The sequence below is a fragment of the Maylandia zebra genome, linkage group LG8 (genome assembly GCF_041146795.1).
Source record: "Maylandia zebra isolate NMK-2024a linkage group LG8, Mzebra_GT3a, whole genome shotgun sequence".
Taxonomy (NCBI): domain Eukaryota; kingdom Metazoa; phylum Chordata; class Actinopteri; order Cichliformes; family Cichlidae; genus Maylandia; species Maylandia zebra.
Genome location: NC_135174.1, coordinates 2,489,570 through 2,512,190, shown reverse-complemented (window position 1 = coordinate 2,512,190; position 22,621 = coordinate 2,489,570). Strand labels below are relative to the sequence as shown.

General features: G+C 41.7%; 1 protein-coding gene across 7 annotated transcripts in view; it reads right to left on the bottom strand.

The window, feature by feature from the left end:
- The window catches only part of ryr2a (ryanodine receptor 2a (cardiac)), a 317,523-nt gene that overhangs the window by 91,375 nt on the left and 203,527 nt on the right, over nt 1-22,621 (bottom strand). For all 7 annotated transcript variants that reach the window (XM_014410059.4, XM_024799042.2, XM_076887178.1 and 4 more), the window contains exons 62-69: nt 20,839-20,962; nt 20,495-20,610; nt 17,547-17,611; nt 16,694-16,815; nt 16,423-16,472; nt 14,535-14,595; nt 13,416-13,654; nt 13,261-13,342 (exon numbers count right to left, since the gene is read on the bottom strand). In XM_014410059.4, coding sequence (XP_014265545.3) covers nt 13,261-13,342; nt 13,416-13,654; nt 14,535-14,595; nt 16,423-16,472; nt 16,694-16,815; nt 17,547-17,611; nt 20,495-20,610; nt 20,839-20,962 — 859 coding nt within the window. The remainder of the gene's footprint in view (nt 1-13,260; nt 13,343-13,415; nt 13,655-14,534; nt 14,596-16,422; nt 16,473-16,693; nt 16,816-17,546; nt 17,612-20,494; nt 20,611-20,838; nt 20,963-22,621) is intronic.

Genomic DNA, 22,621 nt, shown 5'->3' with positions numbered 1-22,621 from the left:
ACGCCAGCAAGGTGGAGGTGGAGTACTGGTTTGGGTTGGTATCATCAAAGATGAGCTTGTGGGGCCTTTTCGGGTTGAGGATGGAGTCAAGCTCAACTCCCAGTCCTACTGCCAATTTCTGGAAGACACCTTCTTCAAGCAGTGGTACAGGAAGAAGTCTGCATCCTTCAAGAAAAACATGATTTTCATGCAGGACAATGCTCCATCACACGCGTCCAAGTACTCCACAGCGTGGCTGGCAAGAAAGGGTATAAAAGAAGAAAAACTAATGACATGGCCTCCTTGTTCACCTGATCTGAACCCCATTGAGAACCTGTGGTCCATCATCAAATGTGAGATTTACAAGGAGGGAAAACAGTACACCTCTCTGAACAGTGTCTGGGAGGCTGTGGTTGCTGCTGCACGCAATGTTGATGGTGAACAGATCAAAACACTGACAGAATCCATGGATGGCAGGCTTTTGAGTGTCCTTGCAAAGAAAGGTGGCTATATTGGTCGCTGATTTGTTTTTGTTTTTGAATGTCAGAAATGTATATTTGTGAATGTGGAGATATTATATTGGTTTCACTGGTAAAAATAAATAATTGAAATGGGTATATATTTGTTTTTTGTTAAGTTGCCTAATAATTCTGCACAGTAATAGTCACCTGCACACACAGATATCCCCCTAAAATAGCTAAAACTAAAAACAAACTAAAAACTACTTCCAAAAACATTCAGCTTTGATATTAATGAGTTTTTTGGGTTCATTGAGAACATGGTTGTTGTTCAATAATAAAATTATTCCTCAAAAATACAACTTGCCTAATAATTCTGCACTCCCTGTAAGTGTTGGAGTCAAATTGTTAAATGTTGTCATTGTGTTACTTAAATTTGTAAGTCAGCAGGGAAGGCTGTTTCTTTGAAGTTGGCTAGGAGACAGGTGAGGAGCATTCAGCTCCAAGAGCCTGGTTCCGACCAGCCTCCCTTGCTAGCAAGTAAAAACCGGTTCATTTCCGCCGCTTGTATCCGCGATCTCGTTTTTTCGGTCACTACCCACAGCTCGTGGCCATAGGTGAGGGTAGGGACGTAGATCGACCGGTAAATTGAGAGCTTCGCTTTACACTAAGCTCCCTCTTCACCATGATGGACCGGTGCAGCGTCCGCATCACTGCGGCTGCACCGCCAATCCGTCTGTCGATCTCCAGCTCCCTTCTCCAATCACTCGCGAACAAGACCCCGAGATACTTGAACTCCTCCACTCATCTGGGTCGGGGATGAGTTCCGACCCGGAAAAGAGTGAACACCCGGAAAAGAGTGAACACAGCACCCTTTTCCGGCTGAGAACCACGGCCTCAGATTTGGGGGTGCTGATCCTCATTCCCGCTGCTTCACACTCGGCTGCGAACCTTTGTACATTTTTATGAAAAGAAAAGAGAGTTTTCGGTGAGATCCAGGAGGAAGCTCAGAGGGGACAGGGCCTTTTCTAATTTGCCCTTGCACGTTAGAGAGGCCCCTTCACTCTCCACTTTTAAATCACGTCTTAAAACCCACTTTTATTCTTTGGCTTTTAACCTCAGTGAGACATAGTTTTCTCTTGTAATGAAATTAGTTATTTTATTAATTATTTTACTTTTTCTTTTATTTGGCTTGTATTTATTTCTTATGTCATTTTATTATATAGTTCCTATGTACAGCACTTTGTGTCAGCTGTGGTTGTTTTAAAGTGCTTTATAAATAAAGTTGATGATGATGATGATGACGTGTTTGTTTATTATCCTTATTGTTTTATCTGGGACTGTTTGCAGACATCTCAGAGAGAGGAGACACCAGCATCTGAACAGAGACTCAAACCAGCAACCTGCAGCTCCCTGCTTGGCTGCTCCAGTTTTCTCCTCACTCATGTTGCCCACCAGTGATTTCTAGCTGCCCACCCACACAGCAGGCTAGAATATGCGCTGAGCCTCAGCACCCAATACTTGGACATGTTTTCTTTATTAAATAATGAACCAGACCCCAAAAGTAAACAGCTGTTATTGCTAGGCAACGGGAGCAACATTTGGTGATGCAGCACCTGACATTCCTGACCATGTGGGCGGAGCATGCATGAAATGGAATGTTCAGTAGAACTGTGCAACACAAGCACTTAGTTCCAGCATGTTTCATTGTATCCAGACACAGCTAGAGACACATCTACAGCAGCATCTCTGTGCAGGACAAACGACAGTTGACGAAGAAAACAACAAAAACTTCACTTCACTCCTCTACAAAACGTTGGCTCCTTTGTTTAAAAGGCCAAAATGAATCAGGGGAGAACGAGAAGAGGATCGGCGAGTGCTTCACCATGCATTACAGTACGGCTGATTCATTTTAAATTTCAAATGATACAGGCTGAAAATGTCAAATTAAAAGAAGAGGCAGAAAAATCAAGAGGAGAAGCTAAAAATTCACAGTTTGAAACTCATGTAGTATTGCAGGAATTACTGCATGTGGGTCTCAAACTTAAAGGAGAGAAGATAAGAAAACAACAGGCAGAAAATGAGAATGAAAAGATGAAGAAAGAACTGTTGGAAGCTCAAAAAGCATTGGAGGAAGAGAAAAGCACAGCACAAGAAGCCAAAAATAAATATCAAACTGCAAAGAAGGAGGCAGGAAATGTGATGCAGGAATTACAGGAGGTGCAGGAAGCTTTTGAAGAGGAAAGAAGGAAAATGCAGTTGGCAACACAAGAAGCTGCAAATGTAACGGCTGAAGCTGAAACACTAAGAAAGGAATTACTGCATGTGAAGCAACAACTTGAAGAGGAGAAAAGACGTAAAGATGAGGCAGAAAATGAGATTGAAAATATGAAGAAAGAATTGTTGGAAGCGCAAAAAGTGTTGGAGGAAGAGAAAATTAAAACACAGGAAGCAAAGAAAGAAATGGAAGATACAAAGAGTCACACTGAAAACATGAAGAAGGAACTGATGAAAGTGCAAGAAGAACTTGCAGAAGAGAAAATTGAGATGAAGGTATTGAAGAAAGAAATGACGGTGACCAAGAAAGACTGCAAAGACGCACTGAAAGAAATGCGAAAGCACAAAAAGGAAGCTAAAGAGCTCCTCAAACACAAAGGGAAACTGGCCAAACAGCAGCTGAAAGAAACATTTAAAGATGCCGAGGAGCAGCTCAACAAGACCTTAAAAGAACTGAAGGCAAAAGAAAAGCAAGGCGAGGACAGGAGGGGATTCTGGAGCAGACTGCTGAGGAAGAACTGACCCAGCAGCATCTCAATAGTTTCTTCCTCCTCTCTCCACCTTTCTTTCTCCCCATCCTTCTTCTTGGGACGTTTGTTTGTTTTTTAAAAACTCTAATCTAAATACATGCACTGAAACACACAAATAAAATTGCCATAACTTGACCTCATGTTGCCTGCTTCTTTTCTTGTGTGTCTGTGGATGTAAAACAGTAACACACCTCCTGCTCTGTGTCTTTAATTGTAAATAAATGCAATATGTTTTCATTTTAAAATGCAGTGCAAAAAACTTCTGCTCTGAATCTTTTTTTTAGCAAAAAGCTTTTTTTTGCCTGCTGTGGAAGTTTTCCATTCAAATAAAGCTGCAGACGAGCGGTGAGCGGTAGCTAACGTTCTTTAATCAAACACACAAAGAACAGACAACCAAGCTTGATGAAGTCCCTGCATGACCGCGGGACAGACGGTCAGCAGAGTCTGAGCCCAGCATGGCTCTCAGTTAAATATCTTCTCCAGGAACAAAAGGCAGTACACAGCTGTTTCACACCTTAAGCTTCACACTCCCTTGCTGCCTCCCAGAGTCCTCGAAGACACAAAAGACTCTTCCTGTGGAGTTGTCTGCTTCCCCCAGCTTCCTTACTACACCCCCACCATTTGTCTTACTGTATGAGTGTGAGACATGTTAAAATCCAGTGGCACCAAGGCATCATACAATAAAATAATGTGATTAAAAGAAGCACTTAGAATTTGCTAAGGGAAAAAATCACATAAACAGGAAGTAAACAAACATGAGATCAGCTGGTCTACTGACGTTTTCTGCAAAATCCTGAACTCACTGTCACCTCAACAACATTATAATGAATGTGAAACATTACAGATCTGAGTTGTCTGAGTAACAGATGCATTTTCATTTGTCACTTTACTACAGGGAGTGCAGAATCATTAGGCAAATGAGTATTTTGTCCACATCATCCTCTTCATGCATGTTGTCTTACTCCAAGCTGTATAGGCTCGAAAGCCTACTACCAATTAAGCATATTAGGTGATGTGCATCTCTGTAATGAGAAGGGGTGTGGTCTAATGACATCAACACCCTATATCAGGTGTGCATAATTATTAGGCAACGTCCTTTCCTTTGGCAAAATGGGTCAAAAGAAGGACTTGACAGGCTCAGAAAAGTCAAAAATAGTGAGATATCTTGCAGAGGGATGCAGCAGTCTCAAAATTGCAAAGCTTCTGAAGCGTGATCATCGAACAATCAAGCGTTTCATTCAAAATAGTCAACAGGGTCGCAAGAAGCGTGTGGAAAAACCAAGGCACAAAATAACTGCCCATGAACTGAGAAAAGTCAAGCGTGCAGCTGCCAAGATGCCACTTGCCACCAGTTTGGCCATATTTCAGAGCTGCAACATCACTGGAGTGCCCAAAAGCACAAGGTGTGCAATACTCAGAGACATGGCCAAGGTAAGAAAGGCTGAAAGACGACCACCACTGAACAAGACACACAAGCTGAAACGTCAAGACTGGGCCAAGAAATATCTCAAGACTGGTTTTTCTAAGGTTTTATGGACTGATGAAATGAGAGTGAGTCTTGATGGGCCAGATGGATGGGCCCGTGGCTGGATTGGTAAAGGGCAGAGAGCTCCAGTCCCACTCAGACGCCAGCAAGGTGGAGGTGGAGTACTGGTTTGGGCTGGTATCATCAAAGATGAGCTTGTGGGGCCTTTTCGGGTTGAGGATGGAGTTAAGCTCAACTCCCAGTCCTACTGCCAGTTTCTGGAAGACACCTTCTTCAAGCAGTGGTACAGGAAGAAGTCTGCATCCTTCAAGAAAAACATGATTTTCATGCAGGACAATGCTCCATCACACGCGTCCAAGTACTCCACAGCGTGGCTGGCAAGAAAGGGTATAAAAGAGGAAAAACTAATGACATGGCCTCCTTGTTCACCTGATCTGAACCCCATTGAGAACCTGTGGTCCATCATCAAATGTGAGATTTACAAGGAGGGAAAACAGTACACCTCTCTGAACAGTGTCTGGGAGGCTGTGGTTGCTGCTGCACGCAATGTTGATGGTGAACAGATCAAAACACTGACAGAATCCATGGATGGCAGGCTTTTGAGTGTCCTTGCAAAGAAAGGTGGCTATATTGGTCGCTGATTTGTTTTTGTTTTGTTTTTGAATGTCAGAAATGTATATTTGTGAATGTGGAGATATTATATTGGTTTCACTGGTAAAAATAAATAATTGAAATGGGTATATATTTGTTTTTTGTTAAGTTGCCTAATAATTCTGCACAGTAATAGTCACCTGCACACACAGATATCCCCCTAAAATAGCTAAAACTAAAAACAAACTAAAAACTACTTCCAAAAACATTCAGCTTTGATATTAATGAGTTTTTTGGGTTCATTGAGAACATGGTTGTTGTTCAATAATAAAATTATTCCTCAAAAATACAACTTGCCTAATAATTCTGCACTCCCTGTAAGTGTTGGAGTCAAATTGTTAAATGTTGTCATTGTGTTACTTAAATTTGTAAGTCAGCAGGGAAGGCTGTTTCTTTGAAGTTGGCTAGGAGACAGGTGAGGAGCATTCAGCTCCAAGAGCCTGGTTCCGACCAGCCTCCCTTGCTAGCAAGTAAAAACCGGTTCATTTCCGCCGCTTGTATCCGCGATCTCGTTTTTTCGGTCACTACCCACAGCTCGTGGCCATAGGTGAGGGTAGGGACGTAGATCGACCGGTAAATTGAGAGCTTCGCTTTACACTAAGCTCCCTCTTCACCATGATGGACCGGTGCAGCGTCCGCATCACTGTGGCTGCACCGCCAATCCGTCTGTCGATCTCCAGCTCCCTTCTCCAATCACTCGCGAACAAGACCCCGAGATACTTGAACTCCTCCACTCATCTGGGTCGGGGATGAGTTCCGACCCGGAAAAGAGTGAACACCCGGAAAAGAGTGAACACAGCACCCTTTTCCGGCTGAGAACCACGGCCTCAGATTTGGGGGTGCTGATCCTCATTCCCGCTGCTTCACACTCGGCTGCGAACCTTTGTACATTTTTATGAAAAGTAAAGAGAGTTTTCGGTGAGATCCAGGAGGAAGCTCAGAGGGGACAGGGCCTTTTCTAATTTGCCCTTGCACGTTAGAGAGGCCCCTTCACTCTCCACTTTTAAATCACGTCTTAAAACCCACTTTTATTCTTTGGCTTTTAACCTCAGTGAGACATAGTTTTCTCTTGTAATGAAATTAGTTATTTTATTAATTATTTTACTTTTTCTTTTATTTGGCTTGTATTTATTTCTTATGTAATTTTATTATATAGTTCCTATGTACAGCACTTTGTGTCAGCTGTGGTTGTTTTAAAGTGCTTTATAAATAAAGTTGATGATGATGATGATGACGTGTTTGTTTATTATCCTTATTGTTTTATCTGGGACTGTTTGCAGACATCTCAGAGAGAGGAGACACCAGCATCTGAACAGAGACTCAAACCAGCAACCTGCAGCTCCCTGCTTGGCTGCTCCAGTTTTCTCCTCACTCATGTTGCCCACCAGTGATTTCTAGCTGCCCACCCACACAGCAGGCTAGAATATGCGCTGAGCCTCAGCACCCAGTACTTGGACATGTTTTCTTTATTAAATAATGAACCAGACCCCAAAAGTAAACAGCTGTTATTGCTAGGCAACGGGAGCAACATTTGGTGATGCAGCACCTGACATTCCTGACCATGTGGGCGGAGCATGCATGAAATGGAATGTTCAGTAGAACTGTGCAACACAAGCACTTAGTTCCAGCATGTTTCATTGTATCCAGACACAGCTAGAGACACATCTACAGCAGCATCTCTGTGCAGGACAAACGACAGTTGACGAAGAAAACAACAAAAACTTCACTTCACTCCTCTACAAAACGTTGGCTCCTTTGTTTAAAAGGCCAAAATGAATCAGGGGAGAACGAGAAGAGGATCGGCGAGTGCTTCACCATGCATTACAGTACGGCTGATTCATTTTAAATTTCAAATGATACAGGCTGAAAATGTCAAATTAAAAGAAGAGGCAGAAAAATCAAGAGGAGAAGCTAAAAATTCACAGTTTGAAACTCATGTAGTATTGCAGGAATTACTGCATGTGGGCCTCAAACTTAAAGGAGAGAAGATAAGAAAACAACAGGCAGAAAATGAGAATGAAAAGATGAAGAAAGAACTGTTGGAAGCTCAAAAAGCATTGGAGGAAGAGAAAAGCACAGCACAAGAAGCCAAAAATAAATATCAAACTGCAAAGAAGGAGGCAGGAAATGTGATGCAGGAATTACAGGAGGTGCAGGAAGCTTTTGAAGAGGAAAGAAGGAAAATGCAGTTGGCAACACAAGAAGCTGCAAATGTAACGGCTGAAGCTGAAACACTAAGGAAGGAATTACTGCATGTGAAGCAACAACTTGAAGAGGAGAAAAGACGTAAACACGAGGCAGAAAATGAGATTGAAAATTTGAAGAAAGAATTGTTGGAAGCTCAAAAAGTGTTGGAGGAAGAGAAAATTAAAACACAGGAAGCAAAGAAAGAAATGGAAGATACAAAGAGTCACACTGAAAACATGAAGAAGGAACTGATGAAAGTGCAAGAAGAACTTGCAGAAGAGAAAATTGAGATGAAGGTATTGAAGAAAGAAATGACGGTGACCAAGAAAGACTGCAAAGACGCACTGAAAGAAATGCGAAAGCACAAAAAGGAAGCTAAAGAGCTCCTCAAACACAAAGGGAAACTGGCCAAACAGCAGCTGAAAGAAACATTTAAAGATGCCGAGGAGCAGCTCAACAAGACCTTAAACGAACTGAAGGCAAAAGAAAAGCAAGGCGAGGACAGGAGGGGATTCTGGAGCAGACTGCTGAGGAAGAACTGACCCAGCAGCATCTCAATAGTTTCTTCCTCCTCTCTCCACCTTTCTTTCTCCCCATCCTTCTTCTTGGGACGTTTGTTTGTTTTTTAAAAACTCTAATCTAAATACATGTACTGAAACACACAAATAAAATTGCCATAACTTGACCTCATGTTGCCTGCTTCTTTTCTTGTGTGTCTGTGGATGTAAAACAGTAACACACCTCCTGCTCTGTGTCTTTAATTGTAAATAAATGTAATATGTTTTCATTTTAAAATGCAGTGCAAAAAACTTCTGCTCTGAATCTTTTTTTTAGCAAAAAGCTTTTTTTTGCCTGCTGTGGAAGTTTTCCATTCAAATAAAGCTGCAGACGAGCGGTAGCTAACATTCTTTAATCAAACACACAAAGAACAGACAAGCATGATGAAGTCCCTGCATGACCGCGGGACAGACGGTCAGCAGAGTCTGAGCCCAGCATGGCTCTCAGTTAAAAACCTTCTCCAGGAACAAAAGGCAGTACACAGCTGTTTCACACCTTAAGCTTCACACTCCCTTGCTGCCTCCCAGAGTCCTCGAAGACACAAAAGACTCTTCCTGTGGAGTTGTCTGCTTCCCCCAGCTTCCTTACTACACCCCCACCATTTGTCTTACTGTATGAGTGTGAGACATGTTAAAATCCAGTGGCACCAAGGCATCATACAATAAAATAATGTGATTAAAAGAAGCACTTAGAATTTGCTAAGGGAAAAAATCACATAAACAGGAAGTAAACAAACATGAGATCAGCTGGTCTACTGACGTTTTCTGCAAAATCCTGAACTCACTGTCACCTCAACAACATTATAATGAATGTGAAACATTACAGATCTGAGTTGTCTGAGTAACAGATGCATTTTCATTTGTCACTTTACTACAGGGAGTGCAGAATTATTAGGCAAATGAGTATTTTGTCCACATCATCCTCTTCATGCATGTTGTCTTACTCCAAGCTGTATAGGCTCGAAAGCCTACTACCAATTAAGCATATTAGGTGATGTGCATCTCTGTAATGAGAAGGGGTGTGGTCTAATGACATCAACACCCTATATCAGGTGTGCATAATTATTAGGCAACGTCCTTTCCTTTGGCAAAATGGGTCAAAAGAAGGACTTGACAGGCTCAGAAAAGTCAAAAATAGTGAGATATCTTGCAGAGGGATGCAGCAGTCTCAAAATTGCAAAGCTTCTGAAGCGTGATCATCGAACAATCAAGCGTTTCATTCAAAATAGTCAACAGGGTCGCAAGAAGCGTGTGGAAAAACCAAGGCACAAAATAACTGCCCATGAACTGAGAAAAGTCAAGCGTGCAGCTGCCAAGATGCCACTTGCCACCAGTTTGGCCATATTTCAGAGCTGCAACATCACTGGAGTGCCCAAAAGCACAAGGTGTGCAATACTCAGAGACATGGCCAAGGTAAGAAAGGCTGAAAGACGACCACCACTGAACAAGACACACAAGCTGAAACGTCAAGACTGGGCCAAGAAATATCTCAAGACTGGTTTTTCTAAGGTTTTATGGACTGATGACATGAGAGTGAGTCTTGATGGGCCAGATGGATGGGCCCGTGGCTGGATTGGTAAAGGGCAGAGAGCTCCAGTCCCACTCAGACGCCAGCAAGGTGGAGGTGGAGTACTGGTTTGGGCTGGTATCATCAAAGATGAGCTTGTGGGGCCTTTTCAGGTTGAGGATGGAGTCAAGCTCAACTCCCAGTCCTACTGCCAGTTTCTGGAAGACACCTTCTTCAAGCAGTGGTACAGGAAGAAGTCTGCATCCTTCAAGAGAAACATGATTTTCATGCAGGACAATGCTCCATCACACGCGTCCAAGTACTCCACAGCGTGGCTGCAAGAAAGGGTATAAAAGAAGAAAAACTAATGACATGGCCTCCTTGTTCACCTGATCTGAACCCCATTGAGAACCTGTGGTCCATCATCAAATGTGAGATTTACAAGGAGGGAAAACAGTACACCTCTCTGAACAGTGTCTGGGAGGCTGTGGTTGCTGCTGCACGCAATGTTGATGGTGAACAGATCAAAACACTGACAGAATCCATGGATGGCAGGCTTTTGAGTGTCCTTGCAAAGAAAGGTGGCTATATTGGTCGCTGATTTGTTTTTGTTTTTGAATGTCAGAAATGTATATTTGTGAATGTGGAGATGTTATATTGGTTTCACTGGTAAAAATAAATAATTGAAATGGGTATATATTTGTTTTTTGTTAAGTTGCCTAATAATTGTGCACAGTAATAGTCACCTGCACACACAGATATCCCCCTAAAATAGCTAAAACTAAAAACAAACTAAAAACTACTTCCAAAAACATTCAGCTTTGATATTAATGAGTTTTTTGGGTTCATTGAGAACATGGTTGTTGTTCAATAATAAAATTATTCCTCAAAAATACAACTTGCCTAATAATTCTGCACTCCCTGTAAGTGTTGGAGTCAAATTGTTAAATGTTGTCATTGTGTTACTTAAATTTGTAAGTCAGCAGGGAAGGCTGTTTCTTTGAAGTTGGCTAGGAGACAGGTGAGGAGCATTCAGCTCCAAGAGCCTGGTTCCGACCAGCCTCCCTTGCTAGCAAGTAAAAACCGGTTCATTTCCGCCGCTTGTATCCGCGATCTCGTTTTTTCGGTCACTACCCACAGCTCGTGGCCATAGGTGAGGGTAGGGACGTAGATCGACCGGTAAATTGAGAGCTTCGCTTTACACTAAGCTCCCTCTTCACCATGATGGACCGGTGCAGCGTCCGCATCACTGCGGCTGCACCGCCAATCCGTCTGTCGATCTCCAGCTCCCTTCTCCAATCACTCGCGAACAAGACCCCGAGATACTTGAACTCCTCCACTCATCTGGGTCGGGGATGAGTTCCGACCCGGAAAAGAGTGAACACCCGGAAAAGAGTGAACACAGCACCCTTTTCCGGCTGAGAACCACGGCCTCAGATTTGGGGGTGCTGATCCTCATTCCCGCTGCTTCACACTCGGCTGCGAACCTTTGTACATTTTTATGAAAAGAAAAGAGAGTTTTCGGTGAGATCCAGGAGGAAGCTCAGAGGGGACAGGGCCTTTTCTAATTTGCCCTTGCACGTTAGAGAGGCCCCTTCACTCTCCACTTTTAAATCACGTCTTAAAACCCACTTTTATTCTTTGGCTTTTAACCTCAGTGAGACATAGTTTTCTCTTGTAATGAAATTAGTTATTTTATTAATTATTTTACTTTTTCTTTTATTTGGCTTGTATTTATTTCTTATGTAATTTTATTATATAGTTCCTATGTACAGCACTTTGTGTCAGCTGTGGTTGTTTTAAAGTGCTTTATAAATAAAGGTAATGATGATGATGACTATGGATGGCTTTCATCAGTCCAGCCATGATCTGATCAGAATACCATTATGACTTATGACTTGTTCTTTTCCATGTATCTTAATGCTGCTTAGCCAGCAATGTTCTGTTGAAAAGTGATGTGTTGATGCATGCTCAATCATCAAGGTAAGGAAATCCCAAAAAGTTGATTCTGCTCATCTGCACGTTTTCAGTGGGAGAAATGTTTCGTCACTTATCCAAGTGACTTCTTCAGTCACTTCTGACTGCAGGTTTCCCTTGTTAGATATTCCCCTTTAGGGATTTCTAAAAGGAGAACAATGTCTGCATGACACACTGTAGAGATGGTGTCTGAGAGCTGGTTCTACCGAAGAGGGGCCCGAAACCTGAACCCTCTGCCTCCCATTCTACTTTTAAATACTCTAGGAACAACAAGTGAGCCTGCAGTCTGAGAGTTCTAGTTCTATTGGGATGATACTGTATTATGAGGCCTTTAAAATATGATGGTGCCTGATTATTCAAGACCTTGTATGTGATGAGGAGGACTTTAAATTTGATTTTGGATTTAACAACTGGATTTAATTTAAGAGAAGCCAGTACAGGAGTGGTGTGATAACACTCTCAGCTTTATTAAAAAGGCTCAAAAATGTCTGTATTTTCTGAGGAAGCTGAAGGGAGCGGGGCTGAACTCCACCATCCCCAGTTCTGTCTACAGGTGTGTGGTGGAGAGCACAATGACTGCCTGGATTACTGTCTGGCCCTGCAGCTGCACCATAGAGAAGAGAAGCAGACACCGCAGTGAGCGGTTAAGACTGCACGCAGGGCTATTGGATGTACCATCCCACTGAGACATTTACACCAGCAGATGCAACGACAGAGCAACTAGCATCACGAGACACCGTACTCCGCCCATCCTACGCATGGACTTTTTTTCGCCCTCCCTTCAAGCTGGAGGCTGCGCAGCATCTGGGGCGAGATCCACCAGTCTGAAGATGAGTTTTTCCAGATGATATGAGTCTGATGAACTGTGCCAAACTGCCACACCTCCGAATATACAGTCTACATTCTGCATTTTGAATTGACTTATTGACTCAGCCATTATTACTTAATAGGTCATTTATTTATTTAATAGGTTTTTATATTTATTATTAGCAGCACCATAAATCTGCCTCAGCAATGGAAGTGTGGAACCTTAACATCCCAACCACCCTCAGGATGCTGTTGAAGTTCTGCCGGACATAAAAGTTGAAGATGTCACGAAACGGGGCCTCTGCCATACATTCCCAGTGCATGCTCCTTATCCGTTTGGGCACGCCAGGCCTCTCCAACTTAATCCCCCACCACCATATCCAATTCAGCACCTGGTGGTATCATCTGACAGATCTGCTCCTATCTCCACCTGAGTGTCCAAGACATACAGCCACCAATCCTACATCCTACAACCCATATCTCAACCTGAAGGTGCAGGGAAACAATCCGTTCATCAACCATGGAAAAGTGCTGAGCACTTGTTTTTACCTTACATACTGTATTTATGTTTGCTTGTTTCAATCAATCTCTAAATAATAGGAATATAAATAAAATAAAAACAACAGAAAAGTGCTCAAGACTTTCATAGTACTGTATTTCTTCTTCATTTACATAATAATTCTCTTTTTGAATATTCCTGAATCAAGCATATTTGATCATTTCCAGGTTTACATGAAACCAGGACAGATTCTCAGTGTGGTCTCATTCTTCTGAACTCTACTGCATGCGACGTGAAACATATTTTTACTAAATCTATCACATGTGGACCATGGATGTTTCCTACCTCTCAACATAGATACTTTTGTTGGTTCCCAGAAGGAAGAGGCTGTTAAGGATTCTGTAGCAGGAAACCTGGACATCACCCACTGAGGCAAGAGAGACAAAATCTGTAGGCAAACTGACATCATCGTCCAGATGAAACGTGAAGTTTTCACTTACAAATGAGGTCTTCTCCAAACATGTTCTGTCCGATGTGTTCAAACAGTGAGGAGAGGACGGGGAGCAGGGCGAAGGTGGTGTAGTTGATGATCTGAGTCGCTCCTCGTGGTTGGTCCCTGCTGTGAGTGAACTGGCCGAGCTTCAGGTTCTCCTGAGTCTTCTCCAGATCCTTCGCTGCGCTGTCGAAGTATGACCGTAAAGCTGCCTTCACTGACTCCAGGCCCGTCTTCATCACTGTCCTGATAGAGTTACATTAATATCTTGACAAGAGATGTTCTTTTTTCAAACACGAAAAAAGCACTTTGAGAAAATATGGGCACATTCAACCAGTCTGATAACTACGGGGCAATTTTACCAGTATTTGCTAGTAAATATTATTCATTCAACGCTGTCAGGATTTTACTGAGTTTCCAACTAAATGGTGTTGACGATTATTTTTGTGAGAGGCCTCGTTAAACTTTGCTTCTAAAAGTACAAAACAATGAAACACATAATTATCTGAGGTAAGAATTCACTGTTATAGCCGCACATAATGATTATCCTTTATCAGTCTGAGTTTTCATGATGTTTCCAGACAGAAACACATCCATCAAACCTGTCTTATAGCTATACTGTGCTGTTTTCTTAGATTCTTTTTAATCTTGTTATTTCAGCCAGCTATAATTTGAAATTATGGGTTTTATCACTTGCATTGAGAACTAAACTTTGTAGTCTAGGCTTACTTATGCAAGAGTTTGTATTTTATGGCATTCATTGACTCGGATTTCTGTCCCACACCTGTTAACTAAACTTTGGTCTCCTGGCTGATACACTAGTTTGTTATTACGTCTCTGCCCTTCAAACCCAGACTTTACCACTGTTTAAAAGAGGACTGCTATCTCTTGACAGCTAATATTGCATCTTATATGAACAACTACCACACTCAGTGTAGTTCATACTGCTTTGGGTTAAAGTCACTGATTCCTTTTCTCTGTGGTACTTATTTTTGAAAATCTGCGTTGATTCATGTTAATTTTTCTGTATTTGTTCTTTTGCTTTATTCATTTATGTTTTTCCATAGAAAGCTGAAAGCATTCCCGTCATTCATCATTATGAGGTCACAACTGGTCACGTTTTTACCTGGCATCCAGGCTTTGTCCCAGTATCTGCAGACAGTTGACAATGGAAGTGGCATTGTTCCCTGGTGAGCAGAGAGAATTAGCTGTGAAACTGCAAACTCACATCATGGAGCGCAAAGGCTTCACACAGTATCTGTCTTGGATGTGAAATTTTTAGCACAAAACCACACTTACACAACAACTGTTATGTTATGTTGAGGAAAATGATGTTCCTTGGAAAAACAATAAATAAACAATTATAAAATAAAGTTTATGTTAAGTGGAAATGTTACACTTGCTACTTTTACCCTGTCATCAGTGGCTGATAGCAAAAGCCATTAAATATCAGCATAATTGATATTCTAACAGCTTTTGCTTTACGTGCAACTAATAATTATCTTTCATTTTTGACAATATGTTTCTAAAGTGCCCATTTTTGAGTCTGAAGAAATGGAACATCTTTTTCCTGTGAGGACACAGTGATGAGGATTTATACACCCACAATACCATGCATGCACACACACTTAGGGATGCCACGACAACTCATACTTTGCTACCAAGTCACTGGTAGAAAAACTAGATAGTATTGGTATTTTTCATTGGAGGAAAGAAAAGTCTGTTCAGTCTGTCACTGTATGTGTGAGTGGTATCATATTTATCATATATTAAAGTATGCAGGCTCAAACCTTCTGGTATCGTGACATCCCTGCAGACACCTGCACCAATTACAAGTTAGCTTATGAAGCTCCCGTCTGATAGGACAGGAGGAATGTACTGCAGTTTAAAAGTAAACTGCAGTAGAAGTGCCATGTATCAAAATACAGTCAGTCAGAAAAAGTTTCCATAGGACTCCATGCAGTCCTGTATAAAACTGAGTACACAAGTAATAATTCAACAGGAATTAACAGGGTAAGTAGCAGCCAGATGCACTTCAATTATTGCCAATTAGCAAATGTGACCCTTTTTTTGCAGTTTGCTCATCTGGATCACTGATGTGTTAACATCAGGCCATAATCTTCCCAGGACTGGGCATGCCAGAAAATGCACCTTAAAGTCAGACTGTAACAATGCTGAGAGGAAAGCTACAGCTCAGACTGAAGACTGATCGTCTCAGTTAGCATGTTAAATATTACCTTTCATGACAGCACAGTTAGAAATAGATTGAACAAGGAGTAAGCCTCCTCTCTTTAAAAAGACCGTGACAACATGTTTTAGGTTTAGGTAAAGTTCAATCTGAACAAAGAATACAAAGAGCAAAGATGTCACGAGACTTCTGGGATTGGTGATGGGCTTGTATTGCAGCCACAGGAGCTGGGCACCTCGCAGTCACTGAACTGACAATGAACCTCTCTGCATATCTAAGTATTCTGGACTCATATGTGAAGCCTTTGGTCTGACTGCTAAAGCTTGGCCCACAAATACAACAGAATTGCTGAAAAGAAAACAATCAAGGTGCCAAACATGAACCCAATTGAAACCCTGTGGCAAGATCTTGAGACAGCTATTCATGAAGAAATACCTGCAAATCTTAAAGAATTGACAGAACATTGTAAAGGAGACTGGGCCAGAACTCTTTCACAACAACATGAGAGACTGAAAAACTCACATAGAAAACCAAAACTACAGCAATGCTGCTAAAGGTGTTTTTCCAGTTAACTGAATCATGGGGTGTACTTAGTTTTTCACAAGGCTGCATAGTGAAAATAAACTCTTGCAAATGTTTCCACTGTTCAAAAAGTCGAAATGTGTTGGTAACATGCCAGGATAAACCACAACGTGCCATCAAAAACAGGGAAACAGACAGCAAGCTAATGAACACAGTTGCAGTTTTCCATCTTTTAAGAAAATTGGCTTAAAAATCAAATATTTTATCTTTAGGGAGTTAACTCGAATGTTTACACTGTCCTTACCAAACAAGGATATCCTATGTCTGACAAGAACTCCCAGTTTGCAGAAAAGACTGAAAAGATTTAATGGAAGATGAGAAGAAGAGGCAGAATGGAAGAAGAGGAAGACAAAAGAGGAAGACAAAAGTGTGAGGCAATCAAATGAGAGGAACACAGAGGAAAGAGCCCATAGGACCAGACATTCAATATTTAGGCAATAAGACATTCTCATGTTTTATTCCTTTCAACAATATGCCTGACTTTTTACTGTTGTTGTAATGCTGGCCATGCTCACCTGGTCACCATTTCCTTCTCCTTGTTAGAGGCATGGCCACCACTGCTGATGGGATGGATGGCCGTGGACAAGAAGTACAGCCTGTGGTTTTTAAAGTACTGATCCACCAACGGCAGGACGACCTAGGAGTGAGACATGAAGCCTCAGAGCTTGTCAATCATATTGATTTTCAGTTTTAATAAAATACATAACTTTCTATACACGGAACACTTTGAGCATTATCAGGTGCCAAACTAAGTGGAGATATCCTCTGAATTTCAGGAGCGGGACCACTCCTCCTTCACGCCCCCTCTGGCCTCAGGCTATAAAAAACCCCTTCTCCTGCTGTTCTCATTTTCATGCCCGGCCCGACAGCCGTCGCCAGCCCCCCCACAAACCGTAGCACTATTCACACTTCCTCATCCCTCACCGCCCATCGTTATTCTTTTTTTGAGTTAATTATTAGCACACTTTTCAGTAAATTACCTGCCACAAATTTAGTAACTAATGATTTTTATGTTCATTGCTCATCCCCTAAAATTCTGCGCTACAGATACAACGTCACATCATCAAAAACTGTGTCCATGCCTTCACTGTGCTGTCACTGTGCCTCTTTAGCTAACCATTACAGAGGATTTTGAACAGGCACAAACCAGGAAAAGCCTGAAATTTACACATTTTGCTTTGAGTCAGTCAAATGCTTATTCTGCTCTGTGTCAATTTGGAAGAAGAGATCATAATTATTTGCAGTTTTAGTCAACCTGATAACTTAATTTTGAATTCTGTTGCTGATTACAAAAAACTAAATCTGATATATAAACTTAATAAAACAAAACAAGAAAAATAAGTGTCTAGTCAAAAAAGATTTCATCACCTTTCCAAAGAACTTGATCTGCTGCTCATGAGGAATCTTCTCTCCCTTTGGTCGTGTTCCCACATCTACAGCAGACAGAATACAGTGAGTATGGGCTGATGAATTTAAGGTGTGGAAAATATAAAAAAAAATTTTTTTATGCAAACAGTTCACTAAATAATAATATTTTTCTTTTCTTTTTTTTACATTTGCATTATCTTGCATAGTATTTGAAATTCCTCTGAGCCACAGAAAAAGGCTAAACTCTACTGTGCGAGCCGCCACAGCTGTGTAGCCACGAGCTTGAAATCCGAGGGACTAACAGGACTCGACTGGTATTTAAGTTTACTTTACTTACACATGAACACATTCATTAAGTGCTATCCTCACTATACTTTAACCCTTTTCTGTAGCACACACATGCAAACTGATGGGTGGATTTGGGGTTCAGTATTATGTTCAGGGACACTTAATAAGAACTGGAGGAGAGAAGTAGACAAGCCACTCTACCTCTGAGCCACACAGAGGTGTTTCTAGACTTTTTACCACTGGGTCGCATAAGGAGTCCAATGAACAGTCAGGTAACAGGACATAAGAGAAATCTGAGAATTCTATAATCATGTTATGAATTAAATTCAGAAATGAACACTAAACCAATTTCTTCAACTGGTTCAGCAGGTTTAGTTCCCAGTCCAGTGGTGCCTCATCCACACACCCTCACTACCTTCTGTGATTTTGCCTTTCTACCATTCTTCCCTCCAAGTGAACTCTGAAGATCTGATCCCCACACATCTGACAAACATCCCCAGCTTGACAGTGACTGTGACAACAGCTTGAGAAACTACACCACACAGTGTACTGATGCATGTGCAGTCATCCATGTAAAGTTGATTTTGTTCATCTGGAGGTTTTCAGAGGGAGAAACATTTCATCCAAGTGACGTCGTCAGGTTCAACTTACTGCAGGTTTCCCAACCTTTTAAACAGTAGATATGCATAATGACTGACACTAGCACCACTGACTAACAATGGGTTGTGAGGTCAGTTTCATGGTCATTAATATGCAAATGATCAATGGCCATGAGTACCATTCACAGAGAGTTGGAGAATGGCTGCAATCACAGTATTCTAAGATGGTGAAAGATGTACCCTTAGGCTTCCTCCTGGATTCAGAGACGGTCTTTCCTTTTTGTGAATGGCCTCCTTGACCTCCCTGGAGGAACACTGGTTTGAGCAGATAAACCAATGGTCTCATATAAGGTTACGTCTCTCTTTAGTTGTGTTCCAGCCACTGAAGCAGTGGAGGTAGTTTGTAAGAGATTGACCCCAACCTCAGCAACAGGGTCACTCTCAGCACCAACCAAGTATGTTTGCTTTTGGAACTGTGTATTAATTCCACCCATTTTATATGCAAGTGTCAGTACTACAGGCAGAAACATGGGTGTGCCATGGGTTCCCCTGTTTCACCCGTTGTGACCAACTTTTATATGGAAGATGTGGAAAAGAGGGATTTGCTATCCTACCCTGGAACACCACCAAGTCATTGGTTCAGGTCTGTGGATGACAAATCTGGATGAAAATCAAATCTCAGGACGTACCACAGTCCACTCAAGTTCACGAGGGAGGATATGAAAAGTGGCAGGTTAGCCTTCTTAGACTGTGAGATTTCCATCAGTAACGGGGGACATCTGAAAGCTGATGTGTACCGTAAACCTACGCATACGGATCAGTATCTAAGGTTTGACTCTCATCATCCACTGGAGCACAAACTGGGCGTCATCAGGAAACTACAACACAGAGCGAACACCACTGACACAGCAGCCAGGGAAGCAGAACAACATCACATCAAGAAAATGTGGTTATCCCAGCTGGGAAAGAACTTGCTCCAGTTGATCCAGGAGAGAAGGACAACGGCTGCCTGAGACGAAAACCTTTAGTGAGTCCTCAGATGTCAGGAGTATCGGAACAGCTGAGATGCAGTTTTTCTAAACACAGACTTTCTGTGGCTTTTAAATCCCAAAAGACGCTGCACCAAAAATTGTTCCACCCCAGGGATCGGGTCCCCCGACACAAACAGAGTAATATAGTGTACGCTGTTAAGTGCAGGAGGATTGCCGGGGAAACAAAACAACCTCTGGATAAGTGGATGGCACAACACAGCAGAGCCACCTCGTCAGGCCAGGACTCTGCAGCCTATTTACACCTACAGGCCAGTGGACACTCTTTCAGTGATGAGGATGTAACATCCTGGACAGGGAGGAAAAATGTAGAGAAATTTTCAGCATACCACCGTCTTGTCATGTACTTTATTGTACTTTATTGAGCCCCGTGGGGAAATTGCTCTCTGCATTTAACCCATTCACTCAGTGAAGCAGTGGGCAGCCATTGGGCGCCCGGGGAGCAGTGTGTAGGGATGGTACCTTGCTCAGGGGTGCCTCAGGGTAGCTGTTAAAGGGGAATTGAACCCCCGACCTTCCGATCATGGGGCAACCACTCTACCTACTGAGCTATCCCTGCCCTGCGGGTCCACTGTCTTATAGATTACTTACTACCTTACAAACAGGTTGCAACTCTGTCTGCATACAAAACCCAGCCCTGCATCTAACCAGGTGAAAACTCCAAATAAAAAAGTGTCATATTGCTATATCAGTGCTATAACAACACCATGCCTTCACGTTTCCTAGTGTGAAAAACAAAAGAGAAAAATCTGGGAATGTCTCAGAGCAAGACCCCAAGACTGTTTTAGCCTCCAGTGACAATTTAGTATCTAAAGAGAGAGCTACTTCCACAACCTTCCTCAAAGCATTGTACTTAGCAAAATATGGAAAAAACAAAAAACGTTCCTGCTAAAAGAAGACGACAAACTTGTTTCACCAAATGAGGCAAAAGTATCATGGTTGTTGTATCATGCACAACAACCAGGTTGGTGATGTAAACAAGTGGCTCTTACAGGCATGAGAAGATTCTTACCAAACTCCATCATGTGTTGGTGTGCCTGGTCCACGTAGGTGATGATCTGCTGGAGAAAGGTGTAGGCAAATCGTTTCTCTATGGCAGGAGTGTCCAGCTCCTGTGACTGCACACCTCTGGAATCAGCACAAAGGATGTTCTCCTTTTATTTGCATTTCTACAACTTGTGTTGTACACTGCTTTTGCTAAGTTAAATCAAACCCACACTCCAGCGCTGTGCTACACACACTAATGTTGTATTTTCTGAGTTAGACGTTTTAGAAAAATTGAACTTTTATGAAATTGATCTTCTAATCTCAAAACAAACGCCAAAGACAAACTGTTTCAAATATAGTTGGACCAACCTGGACACAATGTAACCATTGATTTGGAGGAACTTAAGGATATCTTGTGCTTTTTCTCTGTCTTTGGATTTTTCTTTGGCAGTCAGTGTGTCGTAAGGAACCAGCAGTGGGTGGTTTCCTCCACCTGGAACAGAGCAGCAGGGCAGAGAAGAAAGATAACAGACTGTGGCAGCACTTAACTATGTGACATCTTAACATCTACCAGGTTACTGGTGGTCCATCACAACTTTGAGATCGAATTTTCATCTATTCAAAACACCAAAATGCAATTCAAAAAGTGATAATAAAATCCGGTAAAGTAAGTACCAATCCAAAGGAAATTAATACTTGTTTTACCAAATTCTATAAAGATCTGTATTCTAGTAAAATTAAACCCTCTCAAAGTGATTTTAGCAACTTCTTCGATCAATTATCTATTCCCCAATTAGATGAAGCCCTGAGAGATGAAATTGATTCCCCTGTCTCCGAAAACCATCTTTTAGGAACAATCCAAGCCTTACCACTTGGAAAGACAGCTGCCCCGGATGGATTCGGTAATGAATTCTATAAAGCCTTCCAAAATAAAATTACTCCTCTCATGCTCAGGATGATAAATGACTCTGTTAAAAATAAAAGGTTACCAACTTCACTTTACGAGGCAAATATTTGTTTGCTTCACAAAACTGGAGAGGAGGAAGGCGACCCAGCACATTATAGACCCGTTGCTCTTTTAAATTGTGATCACAAAATCATAACCAAAGTCTCAGCTACAAGATTGAGCAAACATGTTTCAACAATTATACATCCTAATCAAACAGGATTTATTCCTGGTAGATGGTCATTTAATAATGTCCGTTTATTATTAAATACAATTTACTCAGGTTATGGAAAAGAGGCTAAAACAGCAGTATTTTCTCTGGATGCCCAAAAAGCGTTTGGTCAGATTGAATGGCCTTATATATTTGAGACTCTAAAACAATTTGGTTTTGGGGAATATTTTAGGGATTGATTAAAATGATTTATCTGTGTCCTGCATTCTCACCAACGCAGATAAATCCTCCCCCTTTCAATTACAACGTGGAGTGAGACAGGGGGATCCCCTCTCACCGCTTCTTTTTGATATAGCTCTGGAGCCCCTTGCCATTAACATAAGAAACCACCCTGGTATACAGGGAGTTAAATTTGGGAATGTTGAAAGTCTTGTTAATATGTATGCAGATGATTTACTCATCTGCCTTTCCGAACCAGAAATTTCATTCCCTAATCTTTTAAATTGCATTAAACACTTTGTGAAATTATCAGGATATATGATCAATTGGGACAAATCTGAATTTATGCCAATAACAGATAATCTATGCCCAAAGTTTCTCAGCTCTCTCCCATTCAAATTAGTGACTACATCTTTTACCTATCTTGGCCTTAAGATCTCTAAAAATCCCAAACTCCTCTATAAATCGAATTTCTTGGAAATGCTGGACAAGCTCAAAGACGATATTAGAAAATGGAAACTGCTTCCTCTGTCTCTGATTGGTCGAATAAATTCAGTTAGAATGGTGTCTTTGCCACGATTTTTATATCTTTTTCAAAACCCTCATATTTATTTGCCACTTAAATGTTTTAAGCAGCTTGATTCATTGATTCTTTCTTTCATCTGGGCAGGAAAACCCCCTCAGATATCCAAGGCTCATCTTCAAAAAAATACTTCCAGTGGGGGGTTGGGTCTCCCTGTGTTTAGACATTATTACTGGGCAGCAAATTCAAGAGCTCTATTGCACTGGCAGTGGGGTTCGCCTACTGATTATTG